At 37.4% G+C, this 15,673-nt stretch overlaps 1 protein-coding gene across 1 annotated transcript in view; it reads right to left on the bottom strand.

Moving 5' to 3' along the window:
• CTTNBP2 (cortactin binding protein 2) overlaps positions 1-15,673 on the bottom strand; it is a 149,429-nt gene that overhangs the window by 65,155 nt on the left and 68,601 nt on the right. The window contains 1 exon segment of the mRNA XM_008632734.2: positions 3,996-4,103. Within this exon segment, the coding sequence (XP_008630956.2) occupies positions 3,996-4,103 (108 nt within the window).

Genomic DNA, 15,673 nt, shown 5'->3' with positions numbered 1-15,673 from the left:
AACTGAATGGGGCTTTAAAATTTTAGATGAAAAGTAACCTACAAATTATTTAACTTTATGAGAGAATTACCACAAAAAGCACTATTTAGTATTTACAGATCTATTCTTGACAGCTATTACTACCACATCAATTCATCATATGAGGGTCAATGCACTTAAAAAAAATCTTTTAGAAAGTGAACAGCCACAGCAACCATTTTTTGTCTGGAGGAAAAATAACAACAAATGAATGCTGTATTTGAGATCACATTGTGGGAGGCCAGACCTGTGCTTTGATTATGTGGCCACATTACCTCCACATTAGGAATAAATTATCCCCTTATTACAGGCGGACAGTTTATTTGGATAATTGAGACAGATGGAGGCGGCAGCTATAGTTAAATATCCCTCCATTTTTAACTACGTGGACTCTCAATAGCAATTAATCATCAAGTTATTCCTCATTAATGAAATAATTTTCATGACTTAAATTTTAATCTGAATCTAATTTTAATTGCAGCACAACCATGATCATGAAGCTACTAAAATACAGAAATCACAGATTCAAAAAAAGAGAAATCATGTTAGTCACTTGGTATAGTAATTATACAAAATCAGAGCACTAATGAGAAAGATTTACACAGGAAAAGATCCTTTGAGCTGAATCCTGATGCTGTTCTCCACAGTAAATTAACTTTTGACTTGGAATAAACCTGGAAATTTGACTCTAAGCATCATAAAGGTCTACTTTTCCAAGTCTGTTGGTTTCCACAGGGCTGAATTTGTCCAGCAACTTAAATTGTTCTGATTGATAATTACTGTAACTATTTCAAGCTGGAATCAGTTGTGCATATTATAAAGGAACAACAATGTATTGTGGAAACGTGGAAGTAAACAGATGTCATCTGCATATTTCTTACAAATGAACTTGAAGTTTTGGTTTTGTTTCAAAAATAGTCTTCTAGGTATATAAAATTAATATAAAATCCAATGGAAACGCTACAGCACATTAGGAAAAAAAGACACAATAAAAAGCATTAATTATTATACGTGACACTGGGTTTGATTCTTTCTAATTTATCATGTGGCACAAATTATAGTGCCTTAATAAAAATCAACTCTTTAACTTTACTAACTAAACTTATCTTCCCTTCCCATCTCTGCCCCTAGGATGACCATTTAATTTAACAAGATTTCTTCACATACTCTCAAACTGCTGGCCTTTCTCACTTTTAATTTTTTATTTTTTTGTTTACACAGAATAAGCAGAATGAACACTCTGCCCTCTGAACAATACCCAGCGGACAGATTTTATTTCCTAGTTCAATCTTTTCAAAGTGGAGTAATAAACTCTGAAGCTTTTCTTCTTCACTCTCACTAGACTGCAACCTTTAGAAATTAAGCTTTAAATAAACAGAAAAAGTTATGCAACATCTTACAACAGCTTAATGAGGAGTTAATAGGCATCTTCTGTGATGGCTACTAGCATCAAGAAAAATCAAATTGAAAGTCATAAGATACGAATTTATTTTATGGCACAATTAATATATTGTAAAGGAACAGCCAGAAGACCTGCATCTAAAGCAAATACAATTTGGAAATCCAGGGGCATCGTTGCCCTGTCAAAAAAGCAATATTACAGCAGTACTAAGTGGTACACAGCATCATTTTGGAATTTTCTTTCTTTCATTGACACCTCAAACTGCATATAACTTTACAGCTATTTTTTAAATAAGAGGAAAAAAAATAAACCCAGAAGTCACAAAACCACAACACATTCAGAAGATTATTACTTTAGAATAGGAAACTCACAAACTTTTCCTAATTTTGAAAGAGACCATTATCTCTTTTTGAAATAATGTTAGTCTTTTCCCTTATATAAAAACTACTTCCTTCTTACTTTAAGGATATGCAAACTGTGTATGCCCGTTCATTGCAGCAAATCTAAGTACCAAATCTGACACAATTACACTGGAATTCTCTTGTTATACACTTTTATAAAAGACCTATATTTGGCTATCTAGTTGTTTATTTTTGTGTGCTGCTTGGAGACTCCAGTTGCTAATCCTGCTGACTTGTGGCTTCCCAGTTAAGAAGCCAGAAGATCCAAAACATGTTGTAGTATGATACTACATGTTCTACAGCAGTAGAACTACAGTTCTTTAGCAGGTATGACTTCCAAGTTTCGCAATACTAGCACAGCTAACCAGGCAAGCTGCCAGGAAGATTTGAGTTACACACTGAGTTTATTTAGAGAAACTAGAAATTGAGATGCAGGAGAAGGAAAAAAAAAAGCCCAACTGAACAAAAAAATCCCACCCCCCCAACTTTCAACATTTAAAAACTTTCAACATTTAAATACTTTATGTGAAATTGAGCTACTTTTTATATTTATCTGTATTAATCATCAAAACCCATTTTGTACATACTACCCAATTCAGCAGGTACATGTGAATTTGATATAGACTTTTTTTCTCCTGGGACAGCAATACGCTGAATATTTAATGTTTACTATCATTAAATGCTTACTTCATTTTTATTTCCTCCTCTCTTCTTTCCCATTTTTCTCAATTTCAATACATACATTTTTTGATATGTAGTGTAGTAGCTTGTTCCTGAATATTTACTAGAACTGAATATTCTATTTGCATTCCTTCAAAGTTAGAAGTGTCAAAAAAAGAGATTTTGGATGTGCTGTGCGCACTATTTCCACTTTTACAAAACCTTAACTGGCAGGCAGGGAAAATAAAATTCCTAGTCCAGGAAAATGAGCCATGAAGTTTTAAAACAGCTAGATGAAAAGGCAGTACATTTCAACATATGCATATAACTGAAGGCCAAACACAAAATAACTTCAAAGTGCAGTAATATTCCAGAAAAATATTAATCCTAGTGTCTTATTGTCATTACAAAATGAAAATTACATTTTTTAAGAGAGGTTTACACCTATAAAGTCTTCAGTTATTATTTCAAGTACATCAATGACAGCTACTTTAAAGCTCCATTTGCAACAAGTGATCTGTAGCCATCACAAAACAACTTAAAACTGAGTAAAAACGCATTTACAATTGTTACTGTGACATTTCAAGTGGAAAATGTTCCCACACTATTTGATAATCATTATACATACTGCTAAAAACTAGCACTAGATATATTATATTACATTAAGGTTTTGCTTTACCATACCTTCAATGCCTTAAAGAGCACTATTTCCCTTTATTCAACTATGAAGTTATGAATATTTTTAAACCATAGAAGACTGTTTTTTCCCCAAACCTGAAGTCTGTTTGGTAGTCCTGTTAAATTTTATTTTGATCCAGATCAAAATATTACATATTAAAATCAATGTGGTCATAAAAAATAATATTTTAATTAAACTAGTTTTGTTTGTACATTTCCAGTCAACTAAGTTGCCTTTCAGACTGCAATCTTATGAAGCAGAAAACTAACCTTCACATATGCCTAACACAGTAAAAACCTAACCAAGTACTTGTGAATGCTGTTAAGAGTATATATCTCATATTTCACCTTTTATTAAAAAAAGGCAAACAACCAAAAAAGCCACAAAAATATTTCCCTAAGTGGATATGACCACCTGGTTTTTGTCCCTACTTCCATCTCACTGAAAATGAAAGCATTGAATAGAGTGTATGACTGAATATAGCTCATTAGAACAAATTACAAATGGACTGAATTTTTCTTTGATGTTATTCCTTCCTTTCACAAATAACAGACTTTAGAATATAAAAGAATTTTAAAAAGAAGCAATTTCACAGGTTTTTAACTTATTTCTTTGAAATTTTGTTGGTATTTTAGACCAAAATTACATAGAATTACCAAATGGCTACAATTAAACAAGAACATATTTTGTGATTACTGAGATTTAGTCAACCTAAAACTTTAAAAATCACGATTTACTCTTTCACTAATAATATTCTATGTACAGTATAAAGGAAGTGGCAAAAGAGAATTTCAAAAATAGCCAAAAAGCAAATCATAACAACCAAATTACTTACTCGCAAGGCTTCAATCACAAGGTCTCGTGCTTCTAGTTCTCCTTCCATTACACTCAAAAGCATTCGCAGTTCTGCTTTGCTCAGGTTATCCACATCAAACTCTCTTGTCTGTAAGAAAGAAAACACTGATGAACACACTGACTACAACAGTTACTGTAATTTTGAAACACAGATGTGCCAGCAACCATCTACAGTTGTCAAAAGTTGGTCTCTTTATTTGTACTATATAAAGTCAAAATTAATAGTGAATAGTCTCATTCTTTTTTTTTTTTAAGTGAAGAAATTAAAGCCTTCCCATATTACACTGTTTCAAATTGTTGCAAGGGATCAATCCTGCAAAGCCTTGTGAATGATAGGGGTGAAACGGTAAAGCTACTAACTTTGTGAGTAACAGTTCCCTTGTGAAGCTTCACAGAGGCTGAAACAATTCAGACCCGAAATAGCACTACAGGGAGGAAGGCAAGAGAGAGGGAAAGGATCTTAACCACGGCTCACCTAACGCACCTGTGCAAACAGCTACCCAAGTTATCACCACACACTGTGCTGAATGTGAATTTCTGAAGAACAATTTGTGAAAAGACACAAAATCTTATGTGCATGCTTTATTTGCAGTCTCATTTGTTTGGCTGGAGGGAATGGTTCAGGTTTAAGAGGCACTAACAAACAATAGTTCATAGCAACACTATCTTTCCACTCCACAGTTACCAAGATTAGTGTAGGTCTGACTGCCACCCTGAGCAAGACAGAGAAATGAGTTAATACTGATGAATAAAATCATTGAGCATATACTCGGTGTATACTGCGAATCTCAGTAGGGCTTCTGTAAAATCAAATTCACCTCCCAAACTGCTACACTTCTGTAACAATGTCAACAGGCACATGGCAAAATGGATCCACTGGACACTAATGTATTTGAACTTTCCAGAAGTTTCGGAAAAGGTTCTGTATCTACTATTATTATACAGAAACTCCTATCCGACTGTATAGGAATAAAAGACACTTCATGGATAGGAAGCAAACATCATGGGTAACAACCATTTTCCAAGATGGAAACAGGTAAGCAGGGAGCACCTCTGGGACCAGCCTTATTCAAGTTCTTCATTAATAACCTGGAAAAAACATAGAAAAGTGGCAGAGAACGCTATTTCACGTGGAAGTTGGCACATAATTCTTCACATATAGGTGAACAACCTCATTTTTCCACTATCTAAACCCCTGGTAAACCAACATCTCAAGTACAGCATAAAATCTTCATCTAAAAGTGTAGAATTGGCTAACTAAAAGAATGAAGTGAAAAGGAGTAAGTACTATATGAGGAAAGACTACAAGGCTGGAAGTCTTGATTTTGGAGGTGTGGTGAGGGGAATGTTATAATATTCACAAAATCACAAAGGTAGGTAGGATTAATACCAATCTGTTGTTCACCATCCTGAGTGCTAACACAAGTAGTGAATTTAGAAGGGGATTACTTTCAGGGGGAGAAAATAGTTTTTATTCCATGTGCTAGATTCAGCTGCCCAGATTGATTTTCATTATTCTATTATTCCCTGTAAGGTAAATGCTAGACTCCTAGATATGATGTAGATGTGTTTACTAGAAAAGCCCTGCAATGCAAACACTCAGCTATCTTCAGGATGAAGTAATCTGTTGCCAAATTAGGTGAGCGGTGTATCTGGACATATTGTCTATCTTCCCCAAAGCACATAAAATCTAAACATTCAGCTACTCAGGAGCTTAAATTCAGTATAGAAAAATGCAATAAAAATTAAGGCAAGTACCATTTCTACTTTCTCAAGGCAAGAGGATGGCAGAACAGTTGTTCTTCCCTCAGGCTAGAAGGCCATAGATATAAAAGACCCAAAACCTGTATCTGTGTTAATACTAACACAGTATTAACTGTGTTATACTTTCACTTTGCAGTTAAAACACACAGAGGTGCACAAATGGCTACTGAGAACTGTAGGTCAGAACTTTAGCTACTTACATTCAATGTATGTTGGATTGAGCTTCCTCATTTAGGTGAGTAACACGGATCAACCCCCCTGCACAAGCAGGGTCATCCCAGGGCACAGGACTGTGTCCAGAGGGTTCTTGAATATCTCCAGCCTCTCTGGACAACCTGTTCCACTGCTCAGTCACCTGCACAGTAAAGCAGCTCTTCCTCATATTCAGGCAGAACCTCCTGTACATCAGGTTCTGCCCATTGCCTCTTCTCCTACTGCTTGGCACCACTTAGCAGAGTCTGGGCTCCATCCCCTTGGCACCCTCCCTTCAGATACTGACAGACATGGATTAGGTCCCCTCTCAGTCATCTCCTTTGGAGGTTGGAAAGTTACCTCAGTTTGTCCTCATAAGAAATGCTCCAGTCCCCCTATTTCTATTAAGCCTAACTGTTTTGAAGACGGGGCCATCCATTCTAACCAGAACTTTATCCTGGACAACAGTTATCTTCTATTTTTGCTGCCTGGGTCAGCTATTTCTCTAATCCCAAAAATACCTCTTACTCTCCATGCCAATGAATCAAGAGAAACAACCAGTTTCTCTGAAGGCTTTTTCCAATCTGTGCTGCAGCAGCCTCTCACAGTTCTACATAATGCTCAATGATCTAAGGACACGTATAAAATGAAAAGTCACTAAACTTATACAGCTCCTCATTTAATTTTGTGTCAGTAGAGTAGATTTTACCTTACGGGCTGCAGCACTTTTCACTCTGGGTACTTCTAATTACTAAATTTAATTCAGTCAGATACAAGGACCCACTTATCTGCCATCCTTCTTCTGTGAACAACTTCATAAAACCTAATACCTCAAGGATAGGAACTGGTTTCTTCATACAACTTCCTTTATAATAGAGAAAAAAGTCTCTATTTTTCAGATGGAAAACTAATGCAGGGATTTTTTTTTTCTAAAAATAGAAAGCAAGTAGTACAAAACATAATATTCAGTAATGGTCTTTAAAGATGACATTCAATGGTGTATCCACTACATTATCTTTATATTCTAAAATATGCTTGTCTCTTCTGACAAAAAAAACCAAAAAACAAAGGCACTGAAGGCTTCAACAGTCACAGACAAAGTTAATAGGGGCATCCACAAAAGTACAGTACACAAAACATGATCCTACTCTTTTGCCCAAGTCAGTAAATTCAGTCTGCCAGGAGGTGTAACACAAGGTAGCTCTTTGTCAAAAGACTGTAGATCACGGGTGAAACATCAATTATCTGCAGTCTTTCCTGAGTCATAAATGAAAACATTCTTCCATTCTTATCAAACCAGAGACACTCTTCAACATATGTGATGCAGTGATGAGATTTTTAACTAAGCATCTGATTAAGCGACTACAGTAAATTTCATTCAAGTATACACCTTGAACTAGAACATAAGAAAAGACAGCAAAAACTAGCAGTTAAGAGTGATCTCTGGTAATTTATGATTAGATATAAATAAACACAAAGAAACGTTAACAGAAAGACATTCCAAAAAGATATTCAACTTAGTTTTTATATTTTTAGTTTTAAAAGCATTAAATAAGAACTAGTAAAATCACTTCATATCTAAACAATTCTAGCATATGACACTAAAAACTCACTTACTCAAGCATCCTGTCTCCAAAAACAGCCAATAAGGGATGCCTTGAAATCACCATTAGAACAAAACAGGCCCGTAATGATACTTTGCAGAAATATTCTCCCAACCTCCAGCAAATTTCAGCTTGTTCACCTTCTGAGGCAGAAATTGTCATTTTGTACATAGCAACCCTCAGCTGACATACCTGCTGAGAACCTGCGCCCTTGCTTTTTGAATCTTTATATAATTTTAGCATCCACAACATTCCACAGCACAACTACACATTTTGTGTAGAATCACCACCTTTGCTGTCAGTTACTTTTGTCTGATGCCTTCTTGTTTTTAAGTATGAAACTGTCCACAAGAAGAGACACACTAAACAGAAAAAGTGCTTTTTAGGATGAAAGATAACACCATCATTGTTCTGGTCTTGTTTATGAACAATTTTATGCTCATTAAGGCTTTTTCTCCCCCCAACTTTATTTGACAAATTCTGCAATTGGAATGACTACTTTTTTCCAGTACTTTAAGGTCATCTTCAATTTGTTCATTATGGATAAGCAACATCGAATCCATTCACACAGGATAAGAGCGTGCATGGCAGTCACTGAAGATGCTACCACGTCTTTTCCTCATACACATCTCTGAACCAGCACTCACGGAGTTGCAACATGGCCTACCCTAAGTGGACCAAAATCCATAGTTTAAAGATCTAAAATATTCTCAAGCATGGCTGAAAAAACATCTTTCAGATTTGAGCAGATAAAGCATATAATGAAATAAAACTATCCTCCCTTTTTAAACACTCCATGCAATCTTCTGGGATCAAGATGTCAGTCATGCCCCACGTTCTTATTCTGAGAGAACATTGTTTGGCCAAGGCATAGAAAAAACTGCTATTTAGATCTAGAAAAGCAATCTTCCTAACGTCTTCCAGTGGAGCAGTAAGTCTTAGATCTCCAGAAAATAAAGACTGCAGTAGTACCTCATGGCTTATATGTCTTCTGGGGATTTGCTAGAATGCCAAACTGTAAAAATGTAACCATCAACTTAACAACTACGTAACCAAGCCAGCCATTGTATTGGTTTTATAACAGAGATACCAGAATATGTTGCCCTAGAAAGATATTTTGTATATACAACCAAAATACAAGAGAATTTTTTCCTCTACCTCTTTCCAATTTTAAAATGTTTGGTTTATTTGATCTATAAGAATAAAGTACCTGAAAAAGACTACTTCAGTTCTCTATGCCTCTAAAACTCCACGTTATTTTCCAAGATCAGTTTTGTAAGGGGTGTATGTTGCCTGGCAGCAAGTGCACTGACAATGGAGCAAACTGCTAATTAGCTAAAACTCATTCAACTACCTGAATGTGCATCACAAAAACAGTACAGGCAAAATGATACCAGCATTGCTAAAAACTAAATTAAATTCTGCCAAGCCAAAAGGAAGAAAAATCCATCAATTCTGAACAAAAGAAGGACTACTCAGAACAGCAGTGATCAAACTGGAGAGGCATTTTCCTGCCCCCATCACCTTTGGAAAAGATAAAAAGAAGACGAAACTGGAAGATCACCGTGAGGCACAGGAACAGAATGGAGTCTCTCACATGTAAAGCAATTTAGAGTAAAAATGGTAAAAGTCTTTACAGTTAAATGCATCACACCACTCTCAAAGAAAAACCCCCAAAACAAAACCAACCAAACAAACACACAAAACAAAAACAAATCCCCAGAAAATATCATGAGGGATAGGCAGTGCCAATAGTTTGCTTTTGCTGACATAGCCCAGTTGATAGTACTGGCAACCTCAGGAGCTAAAAGTGCTGTTCATTGTGCTATCGCAGCAACCGTTAAAAACTCTGCTGCTTTCAGCAGAAGCTTGAAGAGATAGGTAAAGTGTAAAAGCCACAACTTTGTACTTTCCCCAAACAGAACACAGGCAAAAAACAAGTTAGCTGTGAATTAATCATAAATGACCATAGAAAACAAGTTCTTTCTTGCTCAGAAAGCCTTTTAAAAGATGGAGCTGGGTAATAACCAGGACTTGGGGAAGAAACCTGTGGAGCATAATTGAGGGCTGAAGTGGAAGGGTGGGAGCAGGGTGGGGAGAAGTATAAAAATGGTGTACAATATGACACATAGGGAAAAGCTGTCAAAAGTAAAAAATAGTATTTTCAGAAGGGAAAGGAAAGGTAAATATCTACACTTATTACATATTTTAAATTGAATTCAAATCAATACACAGGTGAATCCTCTTGAAGATTCACAAAGCAGACTTCCCAGATAAGGTTCTAAAAATAAAAAAGGTTTGTTATTACTTTTTAGGCTATACAAAATAAAATTCTAGTATAATGATGGCCTCACATCTGCCAGACCCATGAAACAACTGCACCAGAGAAACACAACCATGATTCATATGTTTTACAACACCAAGTATGTTTCCCAGGTACAACTCATCTGATCAAGTATAAATATCTACTTTGACTAATTCTCTTTAGTTTCCTATAGAGAAGTATTTAATGTGATTTGCAATGTCCCAGGGATCAGAGATAGCTTTTTTGGGACAGGTAGATTTGATACAGAACTTAGGAGAATCACCCATGCCAACCAGACTAGTAGCAGAAGTCCAGCTGGGATACCCCAGAGTACCACATGTGGGCCACTAAAGGTGAAAACCTAAAGATGCATGTCTTGTATATATGTATGTAGGTATGTAAGTGAGGTACCTAATGGTACCGGCTATGCAAGCCAGGTACCCAGTGTCCCTTTATTTTCAATGGAGAACTAATCAGCCCAGTCAAACAGACAAAAAAGCTATTCAGTTAACCACTGCCAGAACTATTTGCTCACAGCTCCACTGACTATAATAGGATATTAAACACTGCATATGCACATAGACACCTAAATTTAAGTGTCTTGAACCCCATTCACACCTCCACCCATACCTTCAAGAGTCAGCTGCCAAAGTCACTTCACTCAAAACCAGTAAAGTTCACAAACCTGCTTCTAAAACAGGTTATTCCTTCTAGCCACTTATTTCACCCTACCAACTATAAAAGGAAGTGGGTATGTGGTCAAATGAATCATAGCTCTTTTCTAATAAAGAAAACTGCAAACAGAGAGACTGCTAAAAGAAGTGGTTATAATATCCACACAGTATTCATGAATACTTCAGGGAAAACCACAGTTTATTGCTTTGCCTGTGGAAAGCTTGTTCTTTAGTCTGAAACTAGGGTAAGAATCTGTGATCCCATGCTTCACCAGAAATTATCTGATGAAAAAATACATGTCCATTTCTCACCACATCCAAGACGAATTTAAGAATTAAGATATAACCTTAAGGAATCTTCTTAGTAACAGAAAAAGGTGTGAAGGCAGAGAAATATCTTTCAAGGAAAAGCAATGTCATTGAATTTGCTCCCCAACTAATATGGAGTTTTTTGCTGAAGAGAATATCATCTGATGTTAACATTCAAGACTCATCAAATTTCATAGTCATACCTAAGGGATCATGAGGGTACTGTATATGCATTTAATTATACCATCCATTAGCTCAATGACTTTTATTGGATTGTTCACCACAAGAAGTTACCCGCTTATTCTGCCCTCCTCAAGCACAGCTCCCCAGTTTTCTGGGCTTTTCTTTAACAGGTGTGGGGGAGGTTTTGGTTAGCTGTTGTGGGCTTTCTTGGCTTCAGATAACAGCAAAACTTTTAATAGTTTCAACATTAACCATAAATATACCTCAGAGCTGGGAAATTTATTTTGGAAACAACAATAACAACAACAAAAAAACCCCACCAAAAACAAACAAACAAAAAACCCCAAACAAAGAAGCAGTCCCCAACCCCTCCAAAATTACTAAGACACTGACCTTTGTACACACCCAGATATCGTCACAGCTATTAAAACATTTTTGCAATCTACTTAAAGCCACAAAGATACTTTGTCATTTTTTATTTCAGTGCAAGTTAGGTTTCTATATAGATTGAGGCCCACAAATCTTCTTTAATCATGTTTAAATTCTTACTTAGATTTAATGGGCAATTTATGTTCAGCAAGTTGCTTTCAAATAAGTAACTTCTAAGGCAAATAGTATATGATTAGATACAGATATGGGTACTCACTGTTGAAGCTATCTCTATTTTCCAAAATTTTACACCTTACTTTGTGCTACAAGAGAACCAAAAATCAATGTCCAAGAAAGCTTTAACTCACGTATCATTTGTACATACCAGTATGTCTTCCCTAAACCTACTTGACTGCTTCTGGTTTACACGTTCAAGGATTATACAGGTTTTTTAAATCAATTGCTCCTTTTCTTGGGTAGGAGTAGGTGCACAACCAGAATGCAAACTGCTGTCTTCCTGAGTGCTTTCCTTCCTGTCCTAATTTCCATCTCTACTCCTATCTTGGTATATTCCCTCTGAGGCCAAAGCAATGCTTACACAAATGAAGTCAAAACACTTGGGAAAACAACAGAACTTACTGTATCCTACAGCTTTGCACTTCCCATGCCACTTTCACATATCTGGCTCAGAATTTTCACCTCTGCACTTCAGCTCTAATGACAGTGTGACAGTCCACATTTGGAAGAGAAAGGAACATTTGCAAAGTGGACTGCATTCAGTGGCTTTCTTTTCTCATCCACAAAGATCCTCACAACACAGGAAGAGAGGATGTGCTGCAGGTTGTGTAGTAGAAGGCATAGAAAAGGCAGTGCTGTAGTTTGGAGAAGGGGGAGGAGAAGAAGAAAGGAGGCTTGAAACATTATCACTGCAAGACGGATTGAGACCAATCTCTCACCACAGAGAAGGAGGAGAACTAGAACAGACAGAACTGTGCTGTCTCTGCATGTCACCTATATGCTGAAACACAAGAGCATCACACATCTGACTAGAAGAAAATAACTTCTCTGAATGATAATGCCACACTGAAAACCTGTATTCAGTTGAAGACAGGGTTGCTAAAGTCCTTTTGTAAGTGACCATTTTCCAGGATGTAATCTCTTGTAAGAGATTTAGTCTTTGCTTTTCAAGGCTATGGTCTCATTTTTTGCTACTTGCAGTAGTTTTCAGATAAGAATCCTTCCAACTGATCTAAATCAGCCTACATAATTGATACGATCAAGCCATAATTTAGCATTTCACTATATTGACCAGAATGGCAGTTCTACTACGAACATTCTTACTGATCAATAGACAGTGAATACACCAAGCTACGCACAAAATACCCCATAATGTCACCACAAAGTATCATGGAATTTCTCTCAGTTATATATATATTTTTTTTTGTTTGATAGTTTTTCATGTAGTGTAACTTTTTTGTCCTGTTACATGACCCACAGCAACCCAGAGTGAGCCTTTGGAGTATGCACACATTCTCGATGCAATTTTGCAGCAGCATCCTTACTCACTTTAGTGGAGTCAAGATTCCACTCTATCAATATCAGCTACATGTACAGCTTTACAGACAGTAGAAGGTACTGTCTTTGAGGGAAAAATAACATTTATGCTTTTGATCACTGCTCAAGCAAAAGCAAACCCAAAAATTTTACTGAATAATTTCAACAAACTTCATGTTTGATATACCAGGCTTTTCGTAGGCTTTGTTAAATCCACACTGAAGTGAAAGTGTGTGACAAGCCAACCCTCTCTGCACAGTAGGCTGATGTTCAACGTTTCAACAAAAAGACTGTCAAATTGGATTATTTCTTGCTATTATATAATCATTATTGGTAGACATTAGGCAGATGGAAGTCATTCAAAGATGTTTTAAAACACACACATATGTTTTTTCTCAATTCTAGTCCAAACGGCACCAACACAATTTCAGTGACTTCAGTGCAATCATGCTGAGCAGGTATGAAAAAGGACCAGAACCACTCCCCTGCCCTTTTTCCCTATCATTCGTCCCATGATAAAAATACCAATATTTTGTGGAAAAGAAGTGATGGGTTTACCAAATGCTGTGTTTTATCCAAGGAAACTCAGAATAACAAGATTATCAGCTTTGTTCCTAAATGTAACATACTATGGAACAGTCTAGGCTTTTTCAGTCAAATTCCCTGGTGAATGTAAAAAAGGGAGGGAAGCACTTCCCTTCCTTTTCTACAGTGCTTCTAAAAAGAGCAGAGAAAGTCTTTATTTCCCAGTGATGTTATTGATAGTGTATCAAGACACAAGAACAGTATTTCGTATCAAGAAACCCTGCTGTACTGTCCTGTGTCACACACCTTCTGCTGACAGCATAAAACTTACACATTAACACATCACTATTACAAATACTGTTCTCACAGCTTTTTACTGCACTATTTGTGCAATCAGGATTCTGAGAACTAAAAAAAATTTTTAAAAATCAGAGCGAAACTAAAACCCAAAAAGAACCCTAACCTAAAACTGTACTGAAAACAATACTTTGTAATAAGTTGAATTTTAGCGTGACTTATAGGATAGTCATTCGAATGATTATGGTCACGCAAAAAGTAAGCAAGATGATTCAATTCATAATTCTGTATCTCCCATTTAAAGACAGAAAATAAAAGCTATTCATACTAACCCTTCAAAAGAAATATTTAAGTATCGTAAATGTATTTTTAAAAAGTATTTTCATTACACAGAGGTATTCTTTTTATTTTCCAGTACAAGAGATAAAATTAATCAACAATAAAATGTTTATGCTGGTAAGGAAAAAAACATAAAAGGAAAATTAATGACTGAAGGCAAATTAAAAATGAAAACAATAATTTAAAAAATACTTTGTTATTGCTCAAGTATAGCTATTATTTTTGTTAGGGAGAAACACACAGTTTACATCCTAGCATCTCTTCAGTTTTAGAAACATATTTTAAAATGAGTGTGCAATGCAGAGCTATCCCTCCTACCTTTCACAATGAGAACACCAAATTGCATGAGTGGCTTATACTCCACTGCCTAACAGGGCAATATTGAAGTGCTACTTGTTTGATATCTTAAAACTGAAAATTAAGGCAGTATTAATATGAATATACTAAAGAATTTAGTACAAATAATTTTGGTCAAAACCCGGGCTTTAAAGTATTTAAGCCTGCATTTGTTAATTCTTACCACAATATTCATTTATGGCATGGTTATATCATTGTTTTAAAAGACAGTGATGTTATAAATATGCACTGCGTAAGGTTTACTTTTTTAAAGGAAAACTGAATTTCCACAACACTGCAGATTTTAAGACACAGAAGGACAATTATGTACACGGTTGGAACAAGGTTTCAGATACGAACTAGTGCCTGTTTGGAAGTAAACAAGATAATAAAAAATAAAATGCTAGCAATAACCTAAATTTCAGAGAAATTAGAGTCCCCTCCCTTCGGGAGTCATCGCCTTCAGGACCGATCCCGATCAGAACGGGCACCACTGCGGTTTTACTGCCCTGAACTTCGCATGTCGCTACGAGACCGAGCAGCTACAGCCTGACTCTGGACCTGCGGCTGTCGGCCAGGCGAGTACCTAGGGCTGGTTCGCCTGGGAAGTCCCCAGACAGGCTGGACCACGCCAGGTCTGGGATGCACCGGGAGAGGGAGAGCCGCCGGGCTGCAGGGGTCTGCCAGAGCACGGGCGAGGAGCCGGGGCCCAGCAGAGGCGCAGACCGCCCGAGAAGACGAGCCCTGCAACCCTCCCTGGGGTCGTGTGGAGCAGGAGAGAGGAGCCCAGCGCCGGCCCAGGGGAGCGCAGCCTCCCCCCAACACCGCTCTTTAACCATCGGCTGGCACCGCACCGCAGCCCTGCGCCTCCCTCCTAGCCGCCTCACCCACCCGCAGAGAGGACACGCCGGCAGGGAGGGAGGTTCTGCTCGGCTTTTGAGGATATTTTAAGCAGGGAGCCAGATCCTGCCCCTGGGGCGCGAGGCCCGGGAGCGGAGACGTCGCCACACATCCGGCACTCGGGACGGGGACTTGGAGCGGGGGAAAAGGATGGTGCCTTTGCGCCGAAAACGCCTCACCAGAGGCAGGCGAAAGCCAAGCGCCTTGCGGGCCCGGCAAAGGGTTAAAGAGCAACATTTCCCCCCACCCCGGTCTGACAGGTCCCCGGCCGCTGTCAGCACCTCAGCCCTCCCGCAGGGCAGGGGAG

This window comes from Corvus brachyrhynchos, unplaced genomic scaffold (genome assembly GCF_000691975.1).
Source record: "Corvus brachyrhynchos isolate BGI_N302 unplaced genomic scaffold, ASM69197v1 scaffold32, whole genome shotgun sequence".
Taxonomy (NCBI): domain Eukaryota; kingdom Metazoa; phylum Chordata; class Aves; order Passeriformes; family Corvidae; genus Corvus; species Corvus brachyrhynchos.
Note: the sequence above shows the minus strand (reverse complement) of the source record. Positions and strands in the feature narration are given on the sequence as shown.